Below are 13,996 nucleotides of genomic sequence, written 5' to 3' on the forward strand. Positions count from 1 at the left end.
GAAGTTTGTTTTATTCACAGCTTAGTATTGGATGGGCTGGTCAGTGACCCTAAGGATTTTTAAGTCTCTTAAAACTGAAGTTGCCCTGATCAACAGCTTTTCCTGAATGAAGGGGCAGAGAAAGACAAGCAATACAGCTGTATTAATTGACTCTGCCTATCATAGGAGCTAACAAGCACAGTTATTCAGATATTTGCACCTGAGATTCTAATGATTCTAGAAAACATCACTAAAAAAAATTAGTAAGCATAATACAATATATTATCATTAGCTCTGAAGGGATTTCTGAAATGCTTCCTCGCAAACTGGTCTGCAGGCATAACAATGTTCTGAATTTTTCAAATATACAGAAGTTCTTAGCTATCCGTTATTACCTCTGTTGCTTTTCTGAAAACACTGGATCATCTTGTGCCTTGCAGAACTTTTTCCTTTTTTTATTTAATAGTCCACAAAAATAGACGTAGTTGTACTAGCCTGAAAATACTATCAATCCTGGAATGTCTGGTTTGCTGTCGTTTTAGATGGCAGGGCTGTGAATCCATTTTAACTCCTTTTTTCAACTTACCTTGGCTGTTTTAAAACCCATGCTTGTCCACTGGGTGGTAGCAAAGTGCACTGTTTCAGAAACACTATAGCCACAACACACTTTAGACACAAAGGATCCAGGAAAACAGACAACAAACTGCCCGCTCTGCTGTACAGTACGGTGCACCCTGATCCCCTCCTTACACAAGATTTCCGGGGAGATCTAGAAAGACAGAAAAGCAAAACAAAAACAAAAACAAAACAAAAACAAACAAACAAAAAAACCACAAATCAGAACTTTCTTTTACAGTTCGACCCCCTTCCTTGCTGGTTACTGCCACATGCTGCTAGTGGAGAAGAGCTGTGCTCTGCTAACAGCTCAGCTCTGTTCGCTTTCTCTCTTCCCTTCTGTACATGCTGAAGTTGAGTGTTTGGAGTGAGAATTACAGAAGCAGCTCTTTTGAACCCAACAGTTTAAACTTTCACTTGCCAAACAATTGCAAACACAAAGCCTCAAAACAATACTATCTGCTACTCCAGAAAGTAACACAGGCCATTCGGTTTTCCATCTGGATCTTCTCAGGCAGACTTGGCATTGGATGCACCTTGCTACGACACTTCTGTTAGAGACGTTAACATGGATAGCTCAGGGAATTGTTTTTGTTGTGGGCTCACAAGTTTATACCTAAATGCACTAAACGGAAATTGTTATCTGCAAAAAAACAAGGGAGCCCAAAATACTTTGAAAACCTTTTGAGTATTAGGTTTCTCATATCCATGCTGGCATCATGTCAATCATGGTAGATGAATTGATTACAAAACACTCCCTTTGTGAGGTTAAATACATTATGGACAGTATTAAAAATGGACATTTATTGCACTGTCACATTTATTTTTATTTTAACATGTGAGCCTTGTTAAAAAAATGCCATGTAGGTAAATACTGCAAGCAGAAAGTAGCCAGATTTTAAAAACATCCTCTGCATCATTGTAATGTAAGAAAAAAACAAAATAAATCCCCAAACAACCAGCCTTCTGATTAGCCTTGGGTTCTCAAATGGGAATACCTCTCCCAGTTTTAACCTACCATTACATTACTTTCAAGCATTTCCAGCCCTGGAGTGCCATTGGCTTGCAGCAGGGTATGTACCACATCATCAAGTTTGTTCTCCTCCGCAGCAGGAATGCAATACCTGTTGTTTTTGTCAGAGGAAAAGAGAAAGATTTACTGTGGAGTAAATAATGGTCCACAGCTACACAGTAACAGGCAATTCAGACCAGGACATTGATTAAAAGAAAGAAATTAAACACAGGCTTTCCCACACAGTTCTTTTTGGAAAAACACTGAGGATTCATGGAAAACTATTTATTTAGACTCGGTCTGATGATGTTCACTAGATGCCAAAGGACACAAAATACTCAAAACAGAAATGTGAATACTCAGTGCTCTGTAGAATCATAGAAGAAAAATCAGCAATAGCATGACGTGCATTTTAATGGCACTGGAACATCTAATTATGGGCAGAAATTTGCATCTCATGCGCACCAATATATGTACTGTTATCTTTATCATAAATGCTTATATTTATTACCTGTGCATCAGCCAAAGGATCTTTTTATTTAGTAATGTTTTCTGTTCATAACAATCAAGAAACCACAAATCATCTTTCTCTTAGTACACAAAGGAGCCTAAGATCTTCTTGCCTTGCTTACTAAACAAATCCTACATCCTTCCTCTCCCTTGCAACAAAAGAAAAACCTAAGAGCTGCCAAAGCAGCGAGAGATTTAAAACTGCTGGGATACGCCCCGAGTTGCACATCCTCCTCTCCTTTAGAAGCCAAAGAAGCAGCTGTCCTCTCTGTGCTCACTGCCAGCAGTGATCCCTATGCAGAAGTGACAAGAAATAATGTAGGAGTCTCAGGTCTTAGCTTCAACACATCCAGAAAACTGCTATTGTGCTGGATCCAAGGACGCGACACGGTGACAATTCGCCGCTATCCTTGCTTGCACCCTGCCAGAAGGGTAATAGTTTATGTCCACCCAGGAGATACCTGTTCCCAAGATCTGGTAGTTGGTACCTGACAACTGTGAACTGCAGCACAGCTTGGTGAGAAACAGAGTGCAAATCCTGGGATTCCCAAACCTGCCTTGAGTTGCTGCCATGCCAGGTTTTATCTGTGACAATACTTTATTTGGATTTGTTATGCTCAGGCAAATAAAAAGCATCCCCAGATTTATCGTGACTTACCTCCGTTCGCTTTAAGCAATGAGACCTCAACCTGGAGCCTAGCTGCCCCCAGACCAGACACATATACACACACAGAGCCATTTTTCCAAACTTGGCAACAAGAGAAGAGAATGAATCTGGAAAGGTTTTGGGGAAATGGTGCAGTTTTCTTGTCATTCATCTGGTCTCTCCATCAATTTCACAAAGCGTTCTGCTGGCCTTACAGACCTTGTCAGGGTATTTGCTTATAATATGCACTAACATTAACTCTGTATGCATCATACACAGTTATCCTGCTTGATTAGTCTGTAGGAGGCTCTGCTTCCTACAATTTGAATCTCTTGTTACCGTTCACTATACTGACGATGATTTTGATTTGTCTTTGTTGATCTTCAAGCTGAGAGCCAAGAGATGACAGTATGTACTCGTACAGCTAATTGTAGCCACAATAAGGGCTCTAATGATCTGGTTGCCCAGGTGTACATAGACTGACTCCTTACATATATATTGACAATAGTTAGGACCTTGCTAAGAAATCCTAAGGTTATAGAGAGGTGGAAGAACCTGATCTTGATAAGGATCAAGTCCCAACAGCAATTTTAAATGCACGCTATGTATCAAATACTTCGCTGTACCTGCACTGCTAACAGAGACAGCTGCAGAACAGCTGCATGTGTGTAGACTATTACTTTAGTTACACTGTAATAACAGATTTTAAATTATGACAGAAATATTTTAAATTCAAATCCAGAACATGGCAGAGCCCACTCTTTTCTTTTAGAATCAGACAATATAGCTGGAACTATAACTGAAAGATTCAAGCGTGCAGTCCTTCACAAGATGGTCCCAGGAAAAAGCACGGGAAGGATGTGTGAAGAGGAGGGGCAGCACAGAAGTGCATGGGACTACCCAACTACTGGCAGGACTGAGGGGAATGGAGATCCTTTGCAACTGTGGCATATGCTGCAATTTCACTCACTCGCAATTCTTCATGTACCTATAAAAATGGGAAGTGAGCAGTGAGCACAGACTTCTGAGTGTCTTGGGCAGAACAAGATTTTCTTCTCTCTTTTAATGGGCACTGAGGAACCTCTCAGAATAAAAAGGTTAGGCCACTGACACTGCATGAAAATTGAGTTCTCCCCTGTTTACTCTTCAGGAGGTAAAACCTGAGAGATTAGACAGTGACCTGAGAAATCTGCAGGTAAATGAAGCACCGCTGATTTAAGCACCACAGGGATCTGTCCTTGGAAGAAGAACTTTCTGGATGCTGGATGGACTTTGCCAGACAGAGAGCTTTGGTGCCCAGTGGCCTGCTTTGTTATCACTGAAGCAGCCACTGAAAGCAGTGCTGTCAGGGCTACTCCAGATTATTATGCCAGATCTAGAGTTATTAAATTCATCTTTTACTCAATAAAGCTGGGTACTTCACTGCAATATTAAAAGTTGTAATGAGTTAATAATGAGTACTAGACTGACACTTCAGCCTGGCAGCCTTGCCAAAGAACAGCTTTTACAGACGAGTTTTGCTTCTTTCTTCTTATGAGTTATTTCTGCTTACTATCCATGTTTCATCAAGGCAATTACAAGTACACCTGAAGCTATGTACTCATGTGTATAAGTCAGTCCATTAAGAAAAAGCAAATGGCTTCTGGTTTGATTCTTCTTGGCTTGGAAAAAAAAGAAGTAGTATCCTCTCTTAAGACTGTGGCTGCATTCAAACCTTTTCAATCCCCAGAGGCATGTTTTGACATGCACAGTATGAAGAGTGGCCTCAGAACTTAATCAGGGGACTATTGAACACCTTCTGTTTGGAATTTACTGTCATTTAACACTAGATGAATGTCACAGAGAGAAACAGACTCACCTAATGTTGAGGACAACATAGCTTGCTCAGCAATTTGTCCTGATAATATATTATCATAAAAGATTACAGATTTCTGATTCACAGAAGAGGACAAGGAGCCATGAAATGCCCATTACATAAAGTGACAAACTTCCAGGACTGCAGCATAATCCAGTGTTTACCTTTACCCCTTGGTGTGATTACATACAGAACATTTCTCCAACTTAAAATATTAAGAGAGGACCTCCTGCTTTAACGGTTTCCTCCAAGATTTCAAATCCTTTTTTCTGGGCCATGTGCCTTCCCAGTGACAGCTGGGTCAGCACCCCTGACATCAGAAGCAGCTGAGCAGCATGGGAGTTAAAGGTAATGGCCAAAGTACACATTCTGCAGATGAATGAAGAGCCCTTGACACTGCCACCATGAGGACTTCTGGATGCAATGGAGGCCCTGCAGGCCTTCTGCTGTAACGTGAAACAAAGAGCCAAAGGCTCCCCCGTAGGTCAGAGTTCCAGAGAACTGCTGAAACTGCTGAAAAGGAACCAGCTTCTCACTTTTGCAGGGCGGCACCATCTAAATAACTTTTCTTCTCCATTTATTGCATTTTCTCTGACCAAGAAATAGTTACATTGCTTATCATTCATTGTTCTCACCAATGATCCTTCTGGGTAGTAACACCAATATCACAGGGATGTGTCAGAAAGGCAAGTGACATGCCAGTAGCAACCCGCTTCCTCTAATCCCTCCATCAGCTGTTGCACTTGCATTGCAATCTAACTCATCATAATCTGTAGTAGTACGTATGCACTGAATTCAGGAAGGATTCACCATGTTCAAAACACTGATAAGCTAATTGTTAAGTCTATTTGCATGAAGTGTCTATAAAATATGAAGTGTAGCTAGCAGCTAACTGGTTATGTCCACATTGAAACACTAGAATGACGTGTGTAATCATATTAAAAAAGGATTATTACGTGATAATGAAAAAAGTTCATAAGACAGAAAACACTAGGGACCTGGTAGATAAGGAGCTCAAGATATTTTGCATAAAATAAGAAAGCAGTGCCTATTTAGTCATAGCATGGATTTAATCATTTTACAAGTGACAATATGGAGCTAGCTTGGCAAGTGTCAGCCTAAGGGAAGACTACCTTGACTAGCTGTCATTTGGCTTCCATGTCATGAAAACTTTCCATAGATTAAACCCTATGTCAGGCAGAAACACTTTATTGCTAAATATCTCAGAATAGAACATGGAAGATAAATTGAAACTTTTCTTCCAGGAAAGGGTGTTTCATCACTTTACAGATCTTATGGAAGAATGTAATATAATCACACACACTGGACCTTCTAGGTTAGAGTCATTCATGCAAAAGGTACTACACAAGCTGCTGTGAACACCAGCCTACAGACAGCCACTGCAGTGAACACAAAGAAAACAAAACACAGGAATACCTACCAAATGCAATCAGCACCAGTGTGTAAGTAGTCAATGTATGGAAGGTGATTTTGGTCTCGAGACCAGCATGAGGTAGAAAAGACCATGCCAATATTAAGCCAAGGAATTGTCACTCCTAAAACAAAGAGATTGAAAACGAGCGTTCAGTAACTTTCTAATTAAAAGACAGTTTGAGAGGGCACTTCAGTTGAAAACCTTGTTCTACCTGCAAGCTGACCCCTAAGCTTTAAGTCTTCCTACCAGAGTGAATAATTCACAAAGAATTTAATAAATTCTGCATTTCCCACTAACAAAATATCTACCAGCCAATTACAGTGCCCTTGAGCATATTTGCTTTCTAATAGCTGTAAAAAAAATTTTATTCTTTAGAGAATTTAAAAAACATCGTAATTAAAGCTCAGTGCCATTGATCAGAGGAGGTTGCTTCATGTTGTCAAACGCACACATACTTGTAAACATGTATCTTGTTTCCCAACTGATTTGTTCAGGCTCAGCACCTGCACAGGTGACTGAATTTTGCTTTCAGCTAACATTTCTACCAGTAAATTACAATGGCATACATGCAGCTGGAGTACGCATGACAATTCACTTAGAAAACTTGTGTGCTGCTTTGCCCAGCGCTACAGCCTAGGTTTACAGGTAAGGAAGTTGCACGGCACTGTCCTTCACCACTGACACAAAGCAAGAACACTGATGTACTGGCAACAACAGAAAAGGATCCTGCAAGCACAACCGGTTCCTCCCAGGTATATGGTCTCAACTATTCATTAATTCTTAATCTGCACACCTGCCTTCACTCCTTGAAATACCACCTGCTACATACAACTGCGTGTCTACCCTGTCAGCCAGCAAACAGAGGGGCCAGAAAGAGGGAGAAGACTCTGATGATTATACCACCACATTTAGAGGACACTTACGCCTGCTGGAAACATAGAAGACAGACTTGCTTACCAGGCACAGCACCAAGATGTCGCAGGATGGATCCTGTATTATTGGGAAGGACTGTGAGGTTCCACCCATGCCTGTTCGAGGGGCGACAAAGAGGCAGACACATGTCAGTGCAGGCTCCCAGTGCCAACATCCCCGGTGCCAAGCTGCCCTGGCAGCCTCGCGCCCCCACCTCCACTCAGCACAATGGGGCAGCTGGCATGAGTCGACAAAGCGGGTGGATTTGGTGATTTTACCTTGAAAATGGTTCAGATTTTCCCACGGGAAAGCCACTCCCATGGGTGTTGGTATCTACTTTTCCACAATGCACTGCTACGTGGCAATCTTTCTGTTCTACTATCCGCCAATATTCTTGCTGTGGTAAAAGAAAGCAGTAATACATTTTCAATTCACTGAAAAAGGTATCCCTCATTAAAATATAAACCCCAGAAATTTACAGGGCTTTCATGACCTCAATATAATTCAACATAAAACACTGCTTAAAAATAAGAACATAAATACTTAAAAGTAACAATGAATTGGGAAGACAGAATTTAGATCCTCTGGGCTCCTGTGCTTCAGCACATAACAGATTAAGACTTCTTTCTCTCCTTCAGTTCCTCAACACCATCATTAAAAATGTAAAAAAATTTTAAAAGGAAGAATCAGTACCATTTATTTTTCTCCCACACTTGACAGCCTTAAACTGCTGATTATAATGCCTGAATATCAACTATACTGAGTCCCCATGCTCAACACCCTGAATGAAAAACTTTTACCACACCTTGTGTTGGCCTCACCTCTACTTCAGCTACTGTAGGCTCCTTCATGAAGCACATGTTCATGATGTTTCTTGCTGTTCGGTAGAAGGTCGTTAAAGAAACAGACCTGCCCTGTGGAAAAAGAAAATAAAATTAAAAGTGAAAATTAAAAAACGTGCCTCCATTCCATCTGGCCTCACTCTTTTCCTTACATGCTCAATCCCAGATCGCCACAGAGGGAAAGAGGACAATGTCTCCAGAACACATGTGGGTCTAAAGCTTATTTCTTATCTGAGGGGAAATACCTCAAAAGATATAGAAATTTAATCACATCACCAAACCAACCATCTAAAAGGCCAACTGAAATGTTCCCACAAGGCCCCGTACACTGCTTTATCCAGTATGACACTCTGTGTTTGATAAACACAGAAGATGCATATGGCCTGGCGTTCTATGACACGTTGCAAAGGACCCAGTAGGCAACCCTACCTGCATTTTATAATCAAATCCAATACGTGATCAAAGACCATGTGGCTACACTCTTTACATACAGAGAAACGGGTGAAAAAGACTGTGGAAATTCACAGAAACATTCAGCATTGAACTAGTATTGTATGTGATGGAAGGGGGTCACAAAAAATAGAGTTTACCAAGATTACTGTAATCACCTGCTTACAAAAACTAGTTATGCTCAATTCAATAAAAGCAGTTCAAATGCAAGGAACCAGAACCTGTTAAAATAAGGCTGAGAAAACGTTAAAACAGTAAAATTGCCACGAGTGCACTCTTTCTTGGCACTGCTGTAAGAGCTGTACAAGAAGAGGATCTGACTTGCTTTTCTGCTTGAGCTCTACCTAAGTTTCTGGATACCTGCTTTCACACATACCTATAATACCAGGTGCTCTGGGAAGCATCCTCTGAAGGCTTTGAAGGCAGGCGCACGAGAACCTGTTCGCTCCTTTCAGCCCAGACATACTAGTACGCCCAGACACAGACACCCCTATAGCCTCCGCTCCAGAGCAAACGAAACATCCTGGGAAGCTGTGAGCCACGGGAGCTGGCAGGCGCCACACTAGCTGCTGTGGCCATACTGGTTTGTGAGCATCGCTGCAGGCATCGACTAGCATCACTCTGCAAATGTGAAGCTTGAAAATATCTTTGCCCCCTCGTCAGATTTACCAGTCCTTTATCTCCTGTCCACTGGTTGCCCATCTGAGCAACCACAGACTTAAAAACTCCACATAAATGAACGTTTTATTACTCGGACTATTACCTTTCTATTTTTTCAATTATGAAACATCTGCCAAACCACCTCAGTCTTTTCTTGTGTTTAATTTATTTAAGAACTATGCCCAAGAGTAAACTAGAAGCAACCATACAAGCAGCTTTTTCCCCAGAGGCCAAGCCTATCACTTTGCCATGCTCCTACAGTTGTAACATTGTCACTTTTTTAATTGAATGCAGCATAATTAGCTGTAACAAAAAAGTTTGTGAAATGCCTAGGGCCTGGGGCCCTCAGATTCTCATAAACTTCAGAGCTGGATGCTCTGCGATACAATAAGCAATTTCCTTCATCTTTTAATGTCCTCATGAATCATTTATTGAGGCAGCCTTTTACAACAAAATCTCTCATAAAATGCAGGGCCCACACCAACAGTCGTCACGCTTGAGCATAGACTTCACCGCTCACAAACCAACACACGCTCTGCAGCAGCTTCCTCATTTCAGTTACTTGCCTCCTCCTCTCGTCTTACACAGAAAAATAAGAATAAGGACTCATCTTCCAAGATTAACCATGTCTTTCCATTTTTTAGATATGCAGCAAACAAGAAAAAAGAAAGTGGAAAAATTGAACAGCTTATCTGTTTAAAATTGCATATACCTATTTCTTCCTCTATCAAGAATTTGGTATCTTTTTAGTGTCCTAAAAGTTGTAACACAAATTGAACGGTTGAGGGGGTTTTGTTGTCTTTGTCATTTGCTGGGTTTTTTTAACCTGAGGGATCTCATAACATTTTCTAATGCCAACTCAGAAAATAATTTAAAATGCTGTAATGGAGCATTTTAACCAGAACACAAAATGAATTGCTGAAGAGTAAAATACCCTTTTCAACACCCTCAAAAATATCTCAACAGTTCAACAACTGTCCTGGGAGCTTCAGGCTACTGAGCAGAGTCTCTGTTGCTGTGACAACATGACAGAGGAAGGTTTAAGAAACAAAATTTCCTAGTTCCTCTCCTGATCCTTTTCCATGGACTCTATGTGTCAGCTGTGAGAGCCAACCCAGAGCATCACCACCACCACCAAGCCTGGAGGGAAGGCACAGAGAAGAACACTGCAACGCTACAAATGTTAAAGACACTAAAGAACCATAAAAATTAACAGAAAACAGAGATTTCACAATAGTCACAGGTAGGAAGGACAGACTCTGTTAAGCAGAATCTGAAAATGCTGAGTCCCCGGCTGAAGAGAGCTCAGCATGGATTTGCAAGATGGTTTTATGTGAGGGCTGGCAAAACTTGCTTTGGTGGTTTCTTTTGCATGTGTGTCTAACAGTTCTGCTAATAAGCCTTCAGTTTGTTCTGTATGGAAACAAATGCTGATTTAAGTCAGCTCCAGTACAGGTTTTAAAAATATTTTCAGAGCTAAAATTGGGGAACAAATTGAAGAATGAAAATCTTGCAGCAGATTCTTCTTTGATGACAGTAGTTTACTTCACGTATTTACAAATGACAGCATTTTATTAGTCAGGTAGAAAAGCCATACATTTAAGAGTAAAGAAAGCAAGCGCAGCAGCCTGCAGCACAGATTTAAAAGCACAGCAGGCCTTACAGGCTGGAAAGGAGTAACACTGAAAATAATTTGGAAGCCCTGGCAGAAAGTCAGCCAAACACAAAGGAGATTTACTCTAACCTTGACATGCAATACGGTAGTAACTGCTTCTGGAAGACTCGATGTCTCTTTCTAAAAACATGTTCCAGCTCAAGCATGTGCTGACTGGAGAAATTACTGTGTGAAACCCTAAATGTATGGCCTCTTCATGGTCTGAAGCACAGACTTTATGGCCTAAACTGGACTATAGCCATATGATTATGATGTTCTCCTCCACCTCTCAATCTATTGACCTAGGCATTTATCAAAGGGGTGGGTGGTGGGTTTTTTTGGTTGTCTGTGTGGTTTTTATTTTTAATTAGAATTAGCAAGGTGCTTTCGAAATGAATCATTACAATCCCATCATCTGTGGAAACTGTAACGAGGACAGATTCTGTTGAACAAATTGCAGATTTTCTCAGAAACATGTTAATAGGTAAAGAACACTTCCCCCTCCACAGATACATGCACAGAAGGATACCATAATTCAAGAAAAACAGAGAAAACAAGATTAAAAGGCTTGTTTCATAAAATGCCATGAGGAACCCTCTGCTTAAATCCATAAGCTAGTGCCACCTCACCTCAGTCTTATTAAAAAACCTAGTGAGGAGCTAGTAATTTTATAAGTCTTGCGGGTTACTCTAGAGTGTCAAGATTGTTGCATGATTTCTTACTTCTATGTCTTGAGGCTTGCTCTAAGTGACATAAACAGTTCTCATGCATCAGGTCTTTCTACAGGGCTTTCCCCCTAAGTGTTGTGAAAATGAACCTACGTGCCTCTCCACACTCAGGCTGACCAGGCGTCCTGCAGGGCCCTCACAGCAGGGATCTCTCCAGATTTGCTTCCCCCTGTTTTCTCCCTGGTCCATCGCCTGCGACAGCTGTTCTCAGCCTCTGCACCGCAGATGAGCATGGGATGGGATTCAAACGGGCAAGTCGCAGTGCCCGGGAAGCTGCCAGCACCATGGCAGACAACCTGAGGCATTGCCTGAGCGGCTCCACGTGCCGCAGCTGCTTTGGTGGGTGGGGAGAGCACTGGCCAGCAATGCTCGATTCTTAACAGCTTCTATGCTCAGAACAAAAGTATTTCTGCTGGGACATGAGTCTGATGCTGTCAGTACTGCCAGTGCTTTCTGTGTGGCGGCAGCAGCAATTTGGGAGCTCTCAGCCCTTTGGGGTAAAGGCCTGGAGCTCAGCAGACTCAGGCTGGTTATACAACCAGCTGCACTTCGCTCGCCTGCCTTTTTTTACTTTCTAAGCCTGATCAGGATACTTATCACAAATCCCAATCTTGCTTTTTGAGTTACTTTCTATCTTCTAAACTTTAACTTGGGACTTGCACTGGAAAAGAAGATGGAGGCATTTCCCCACTAAGTTTGAGGTTGTTCATACAAGCAGTCAGGGTTAAGTTATATCAATTTTTTCATTTAACATTATTTAAGCACAGGATGTTTAGCACAGAAATGCCACTTCACTATTCACAAATGCCGCTGTCATTAGATAAGCTTCCCTCCAACAGCAGCATGGCAAAGAGATTGTTTTTCAAAGGTGGGATTGAGGCCAGAGTCCCCGAGTAAAAGAATTTTGGGGCTGACAAATCATAACAGGCTGCAAAAGAAACCTGAAGCAAGCTTTTAAAGCTCAAGTCATGAGGTCATGCAGTCCCTAAATAGCTTAACAATAAGCCACTTTGGGCTATCTGGCTTCATTTCCTGGTGATGGAAGCGAGATGGGAAGGGGAAGAACAACGTATTCCTTTACTGGGCACAGACAGTCACCGCTGTATTTCTCTTAGAGCACAGCTACGCAATTCAACGCAACTCAGAACTGCACTGCGAATTGCAGTGCCAAGTCCTGCTCCAGAGTAGGAGACTGCCAAATAAAATACAGTGACAGAGTCAGCATTCCTTTGTAAATGGATGTACTTGATATGTGAAGGATTAAGTGTCCATGTGACTGTTAGTGCAGAGCAAAATCTGGCATCGCGGATGAAAATATTGTTTGCATTTCAATTTGCCTTTTCTAAATGTAGTAGTATTTCCAGTGATGTTAGTTTTGATGTGGAGGTCTACTTCGCTCAACAAGAGACGTGCAAGAAAAAGGAATGAGAAAGCAGAACATTACGTTAAATGTCACTAGAAAATGAAAATAAAAACTGTGTCTGCAAGGATAACTGGGCAGAGCTATTCAGAGAGCATCTCACAAGGAGTCGAAGAAAGGCAGAGCCCAGTGCATCTCATTATGACAGTAACACCTTCCAGCTTTTCCACACATCCTGCACAAGCCAGGAAGGTTAGGACCAAGCCACCAGACTGCCCAACGGCGATAGCCACTGGCTGCGCTGCTGCCTTGGGGGTGGCACTGGAGCCCATTGGCTCACCCCAGCCGGCTGGGTTTGCACCTGGATCAGTTCTGCAAAACAAGATCGGCAGAGCCTGCCTCATTACCTTGTATATACACTTGTGTAAGTCGCTAAGAACTCCCTCCTCCTCCTCCTCGTCCTCTTTCGTGGTCTCCTTTTCCTGAGCGAAGAGCCGCCGCCTGCCCGTCTTCAGTGGGACATCGACCTCTTTTAACTTGTTGCGGAAGCCATTTTTGTGAACCACGCCATTGATGAGTCCGTTTTTGGGCTCAAATCGGGGCAAGGAATGGAACTTGTAGGCATTCTCTGAATGTCCCTCCAAAGGCCCTTTCCTCTTCTCCAAGATTTCCTTTTCCAGCAAGACTTCCTTCTCCAGTTTCTTGTGCTCCTCGGGGGAGAGGGAGTCATAGGAGAGCAAGTACTGGCAGTAGGCTTCTTGCAGCTTGGCCAGCCTGTCCTGTGCAGTTTTGGGGATGCGCAGCATGTCTGCCAGCTTGTTCCATTTCTTGAGGTCAGTCACTTGCTGCATCCCCCCCATCTCGTTGATCAGCTGGACGAAGCAGGCCAGGTCGAGCTCACAGCCTCCTGGGGTCCACGTGTGCCAGGCAGCAGAGGGGAAAGGGAAACACAGGAGCAGGTTAGGAAAGCTGTGGGTGGCTCGCATCAAGCGCAGCACCAGGCTGGGCACATATGGGATGTGCCACCCATACAGCTCCAGTCACCTGGGCACCAGAGCAGGATTGTCCCTATCTTGTATGCCTCCTGCTAAAGAGAGGCGTCTGTCACTTTTGCTGGCTTAATTCATTCAGCAGATCCTGTTTTGCTATTTGCAATAGCCTTCCCTATGGTTACATTTGCTTTCTTCCTTAAGTTTCATTCCCTTCTCTTCTCAGAACACCCCCAGCTACCTCCTGACACGTGTGTTTCCCCTGGCCATTACCCAGTGGTCAGGGAGAGGGGAGTTGCAAAGTTATTTAAAAGCCCACACACTCCCACCCTCCCCTAGCCCACTACCA

The 13,996-nt window shown here is 42.5% G+C and overlaps 1 protein-coding gene across 1 annotated transcript in view; it reads right to left on the bottom strand.

Moving 5' to 3' along the window:
* The window catches only part of JARID2 (jumonji and AT-rich interaction domain containing 2), a 225,037-nt gene that overhangs the window by 13,218 nt on the left and 197,823 nt on the right, over positions 1–13,996 (bottom strand). The window contains exons 8-14 of the mRNA XM_082014548.1: positions 13,066–13,565; positions 7,786–7,878; positions 7,243–7,361; positions 7,010–7,080; positions 6,059–6,173; positions 1,613–1,718; positions 566–748 (exon numbers count right to left, since the gene is read on the bottom strand). Coding sequence (XP_081870674.1) covers positions 566–748; positions 1,613–1,718; positions 6,059–6,173; positions 7,010–7,080; positions 7,243–7,361; positions 7,786–7,878; positions 13,066–13,565 — 1,187 coding nt within the window. The remainder of the gene's footprint in view (positions 1–565; positions 749–1,612; positions 1,719–6,058; positions 6,174–7,009; positions 7,081–7,242; positions 7,362–7,785; positions 7,879–13,065; positions 13,566–13,996) is intronic.

This window comes from Phaethon aethereus (genome assembly GCF_964289735.1).
Source record: "Phaethon aethereus genome assembly, chromosome: 2".
NCBI lineage: Eukaryota > Metazoa > Chordata > Aves > Phaethontiformes > Phaethontidae > Phaethon > Phaethon aethereus.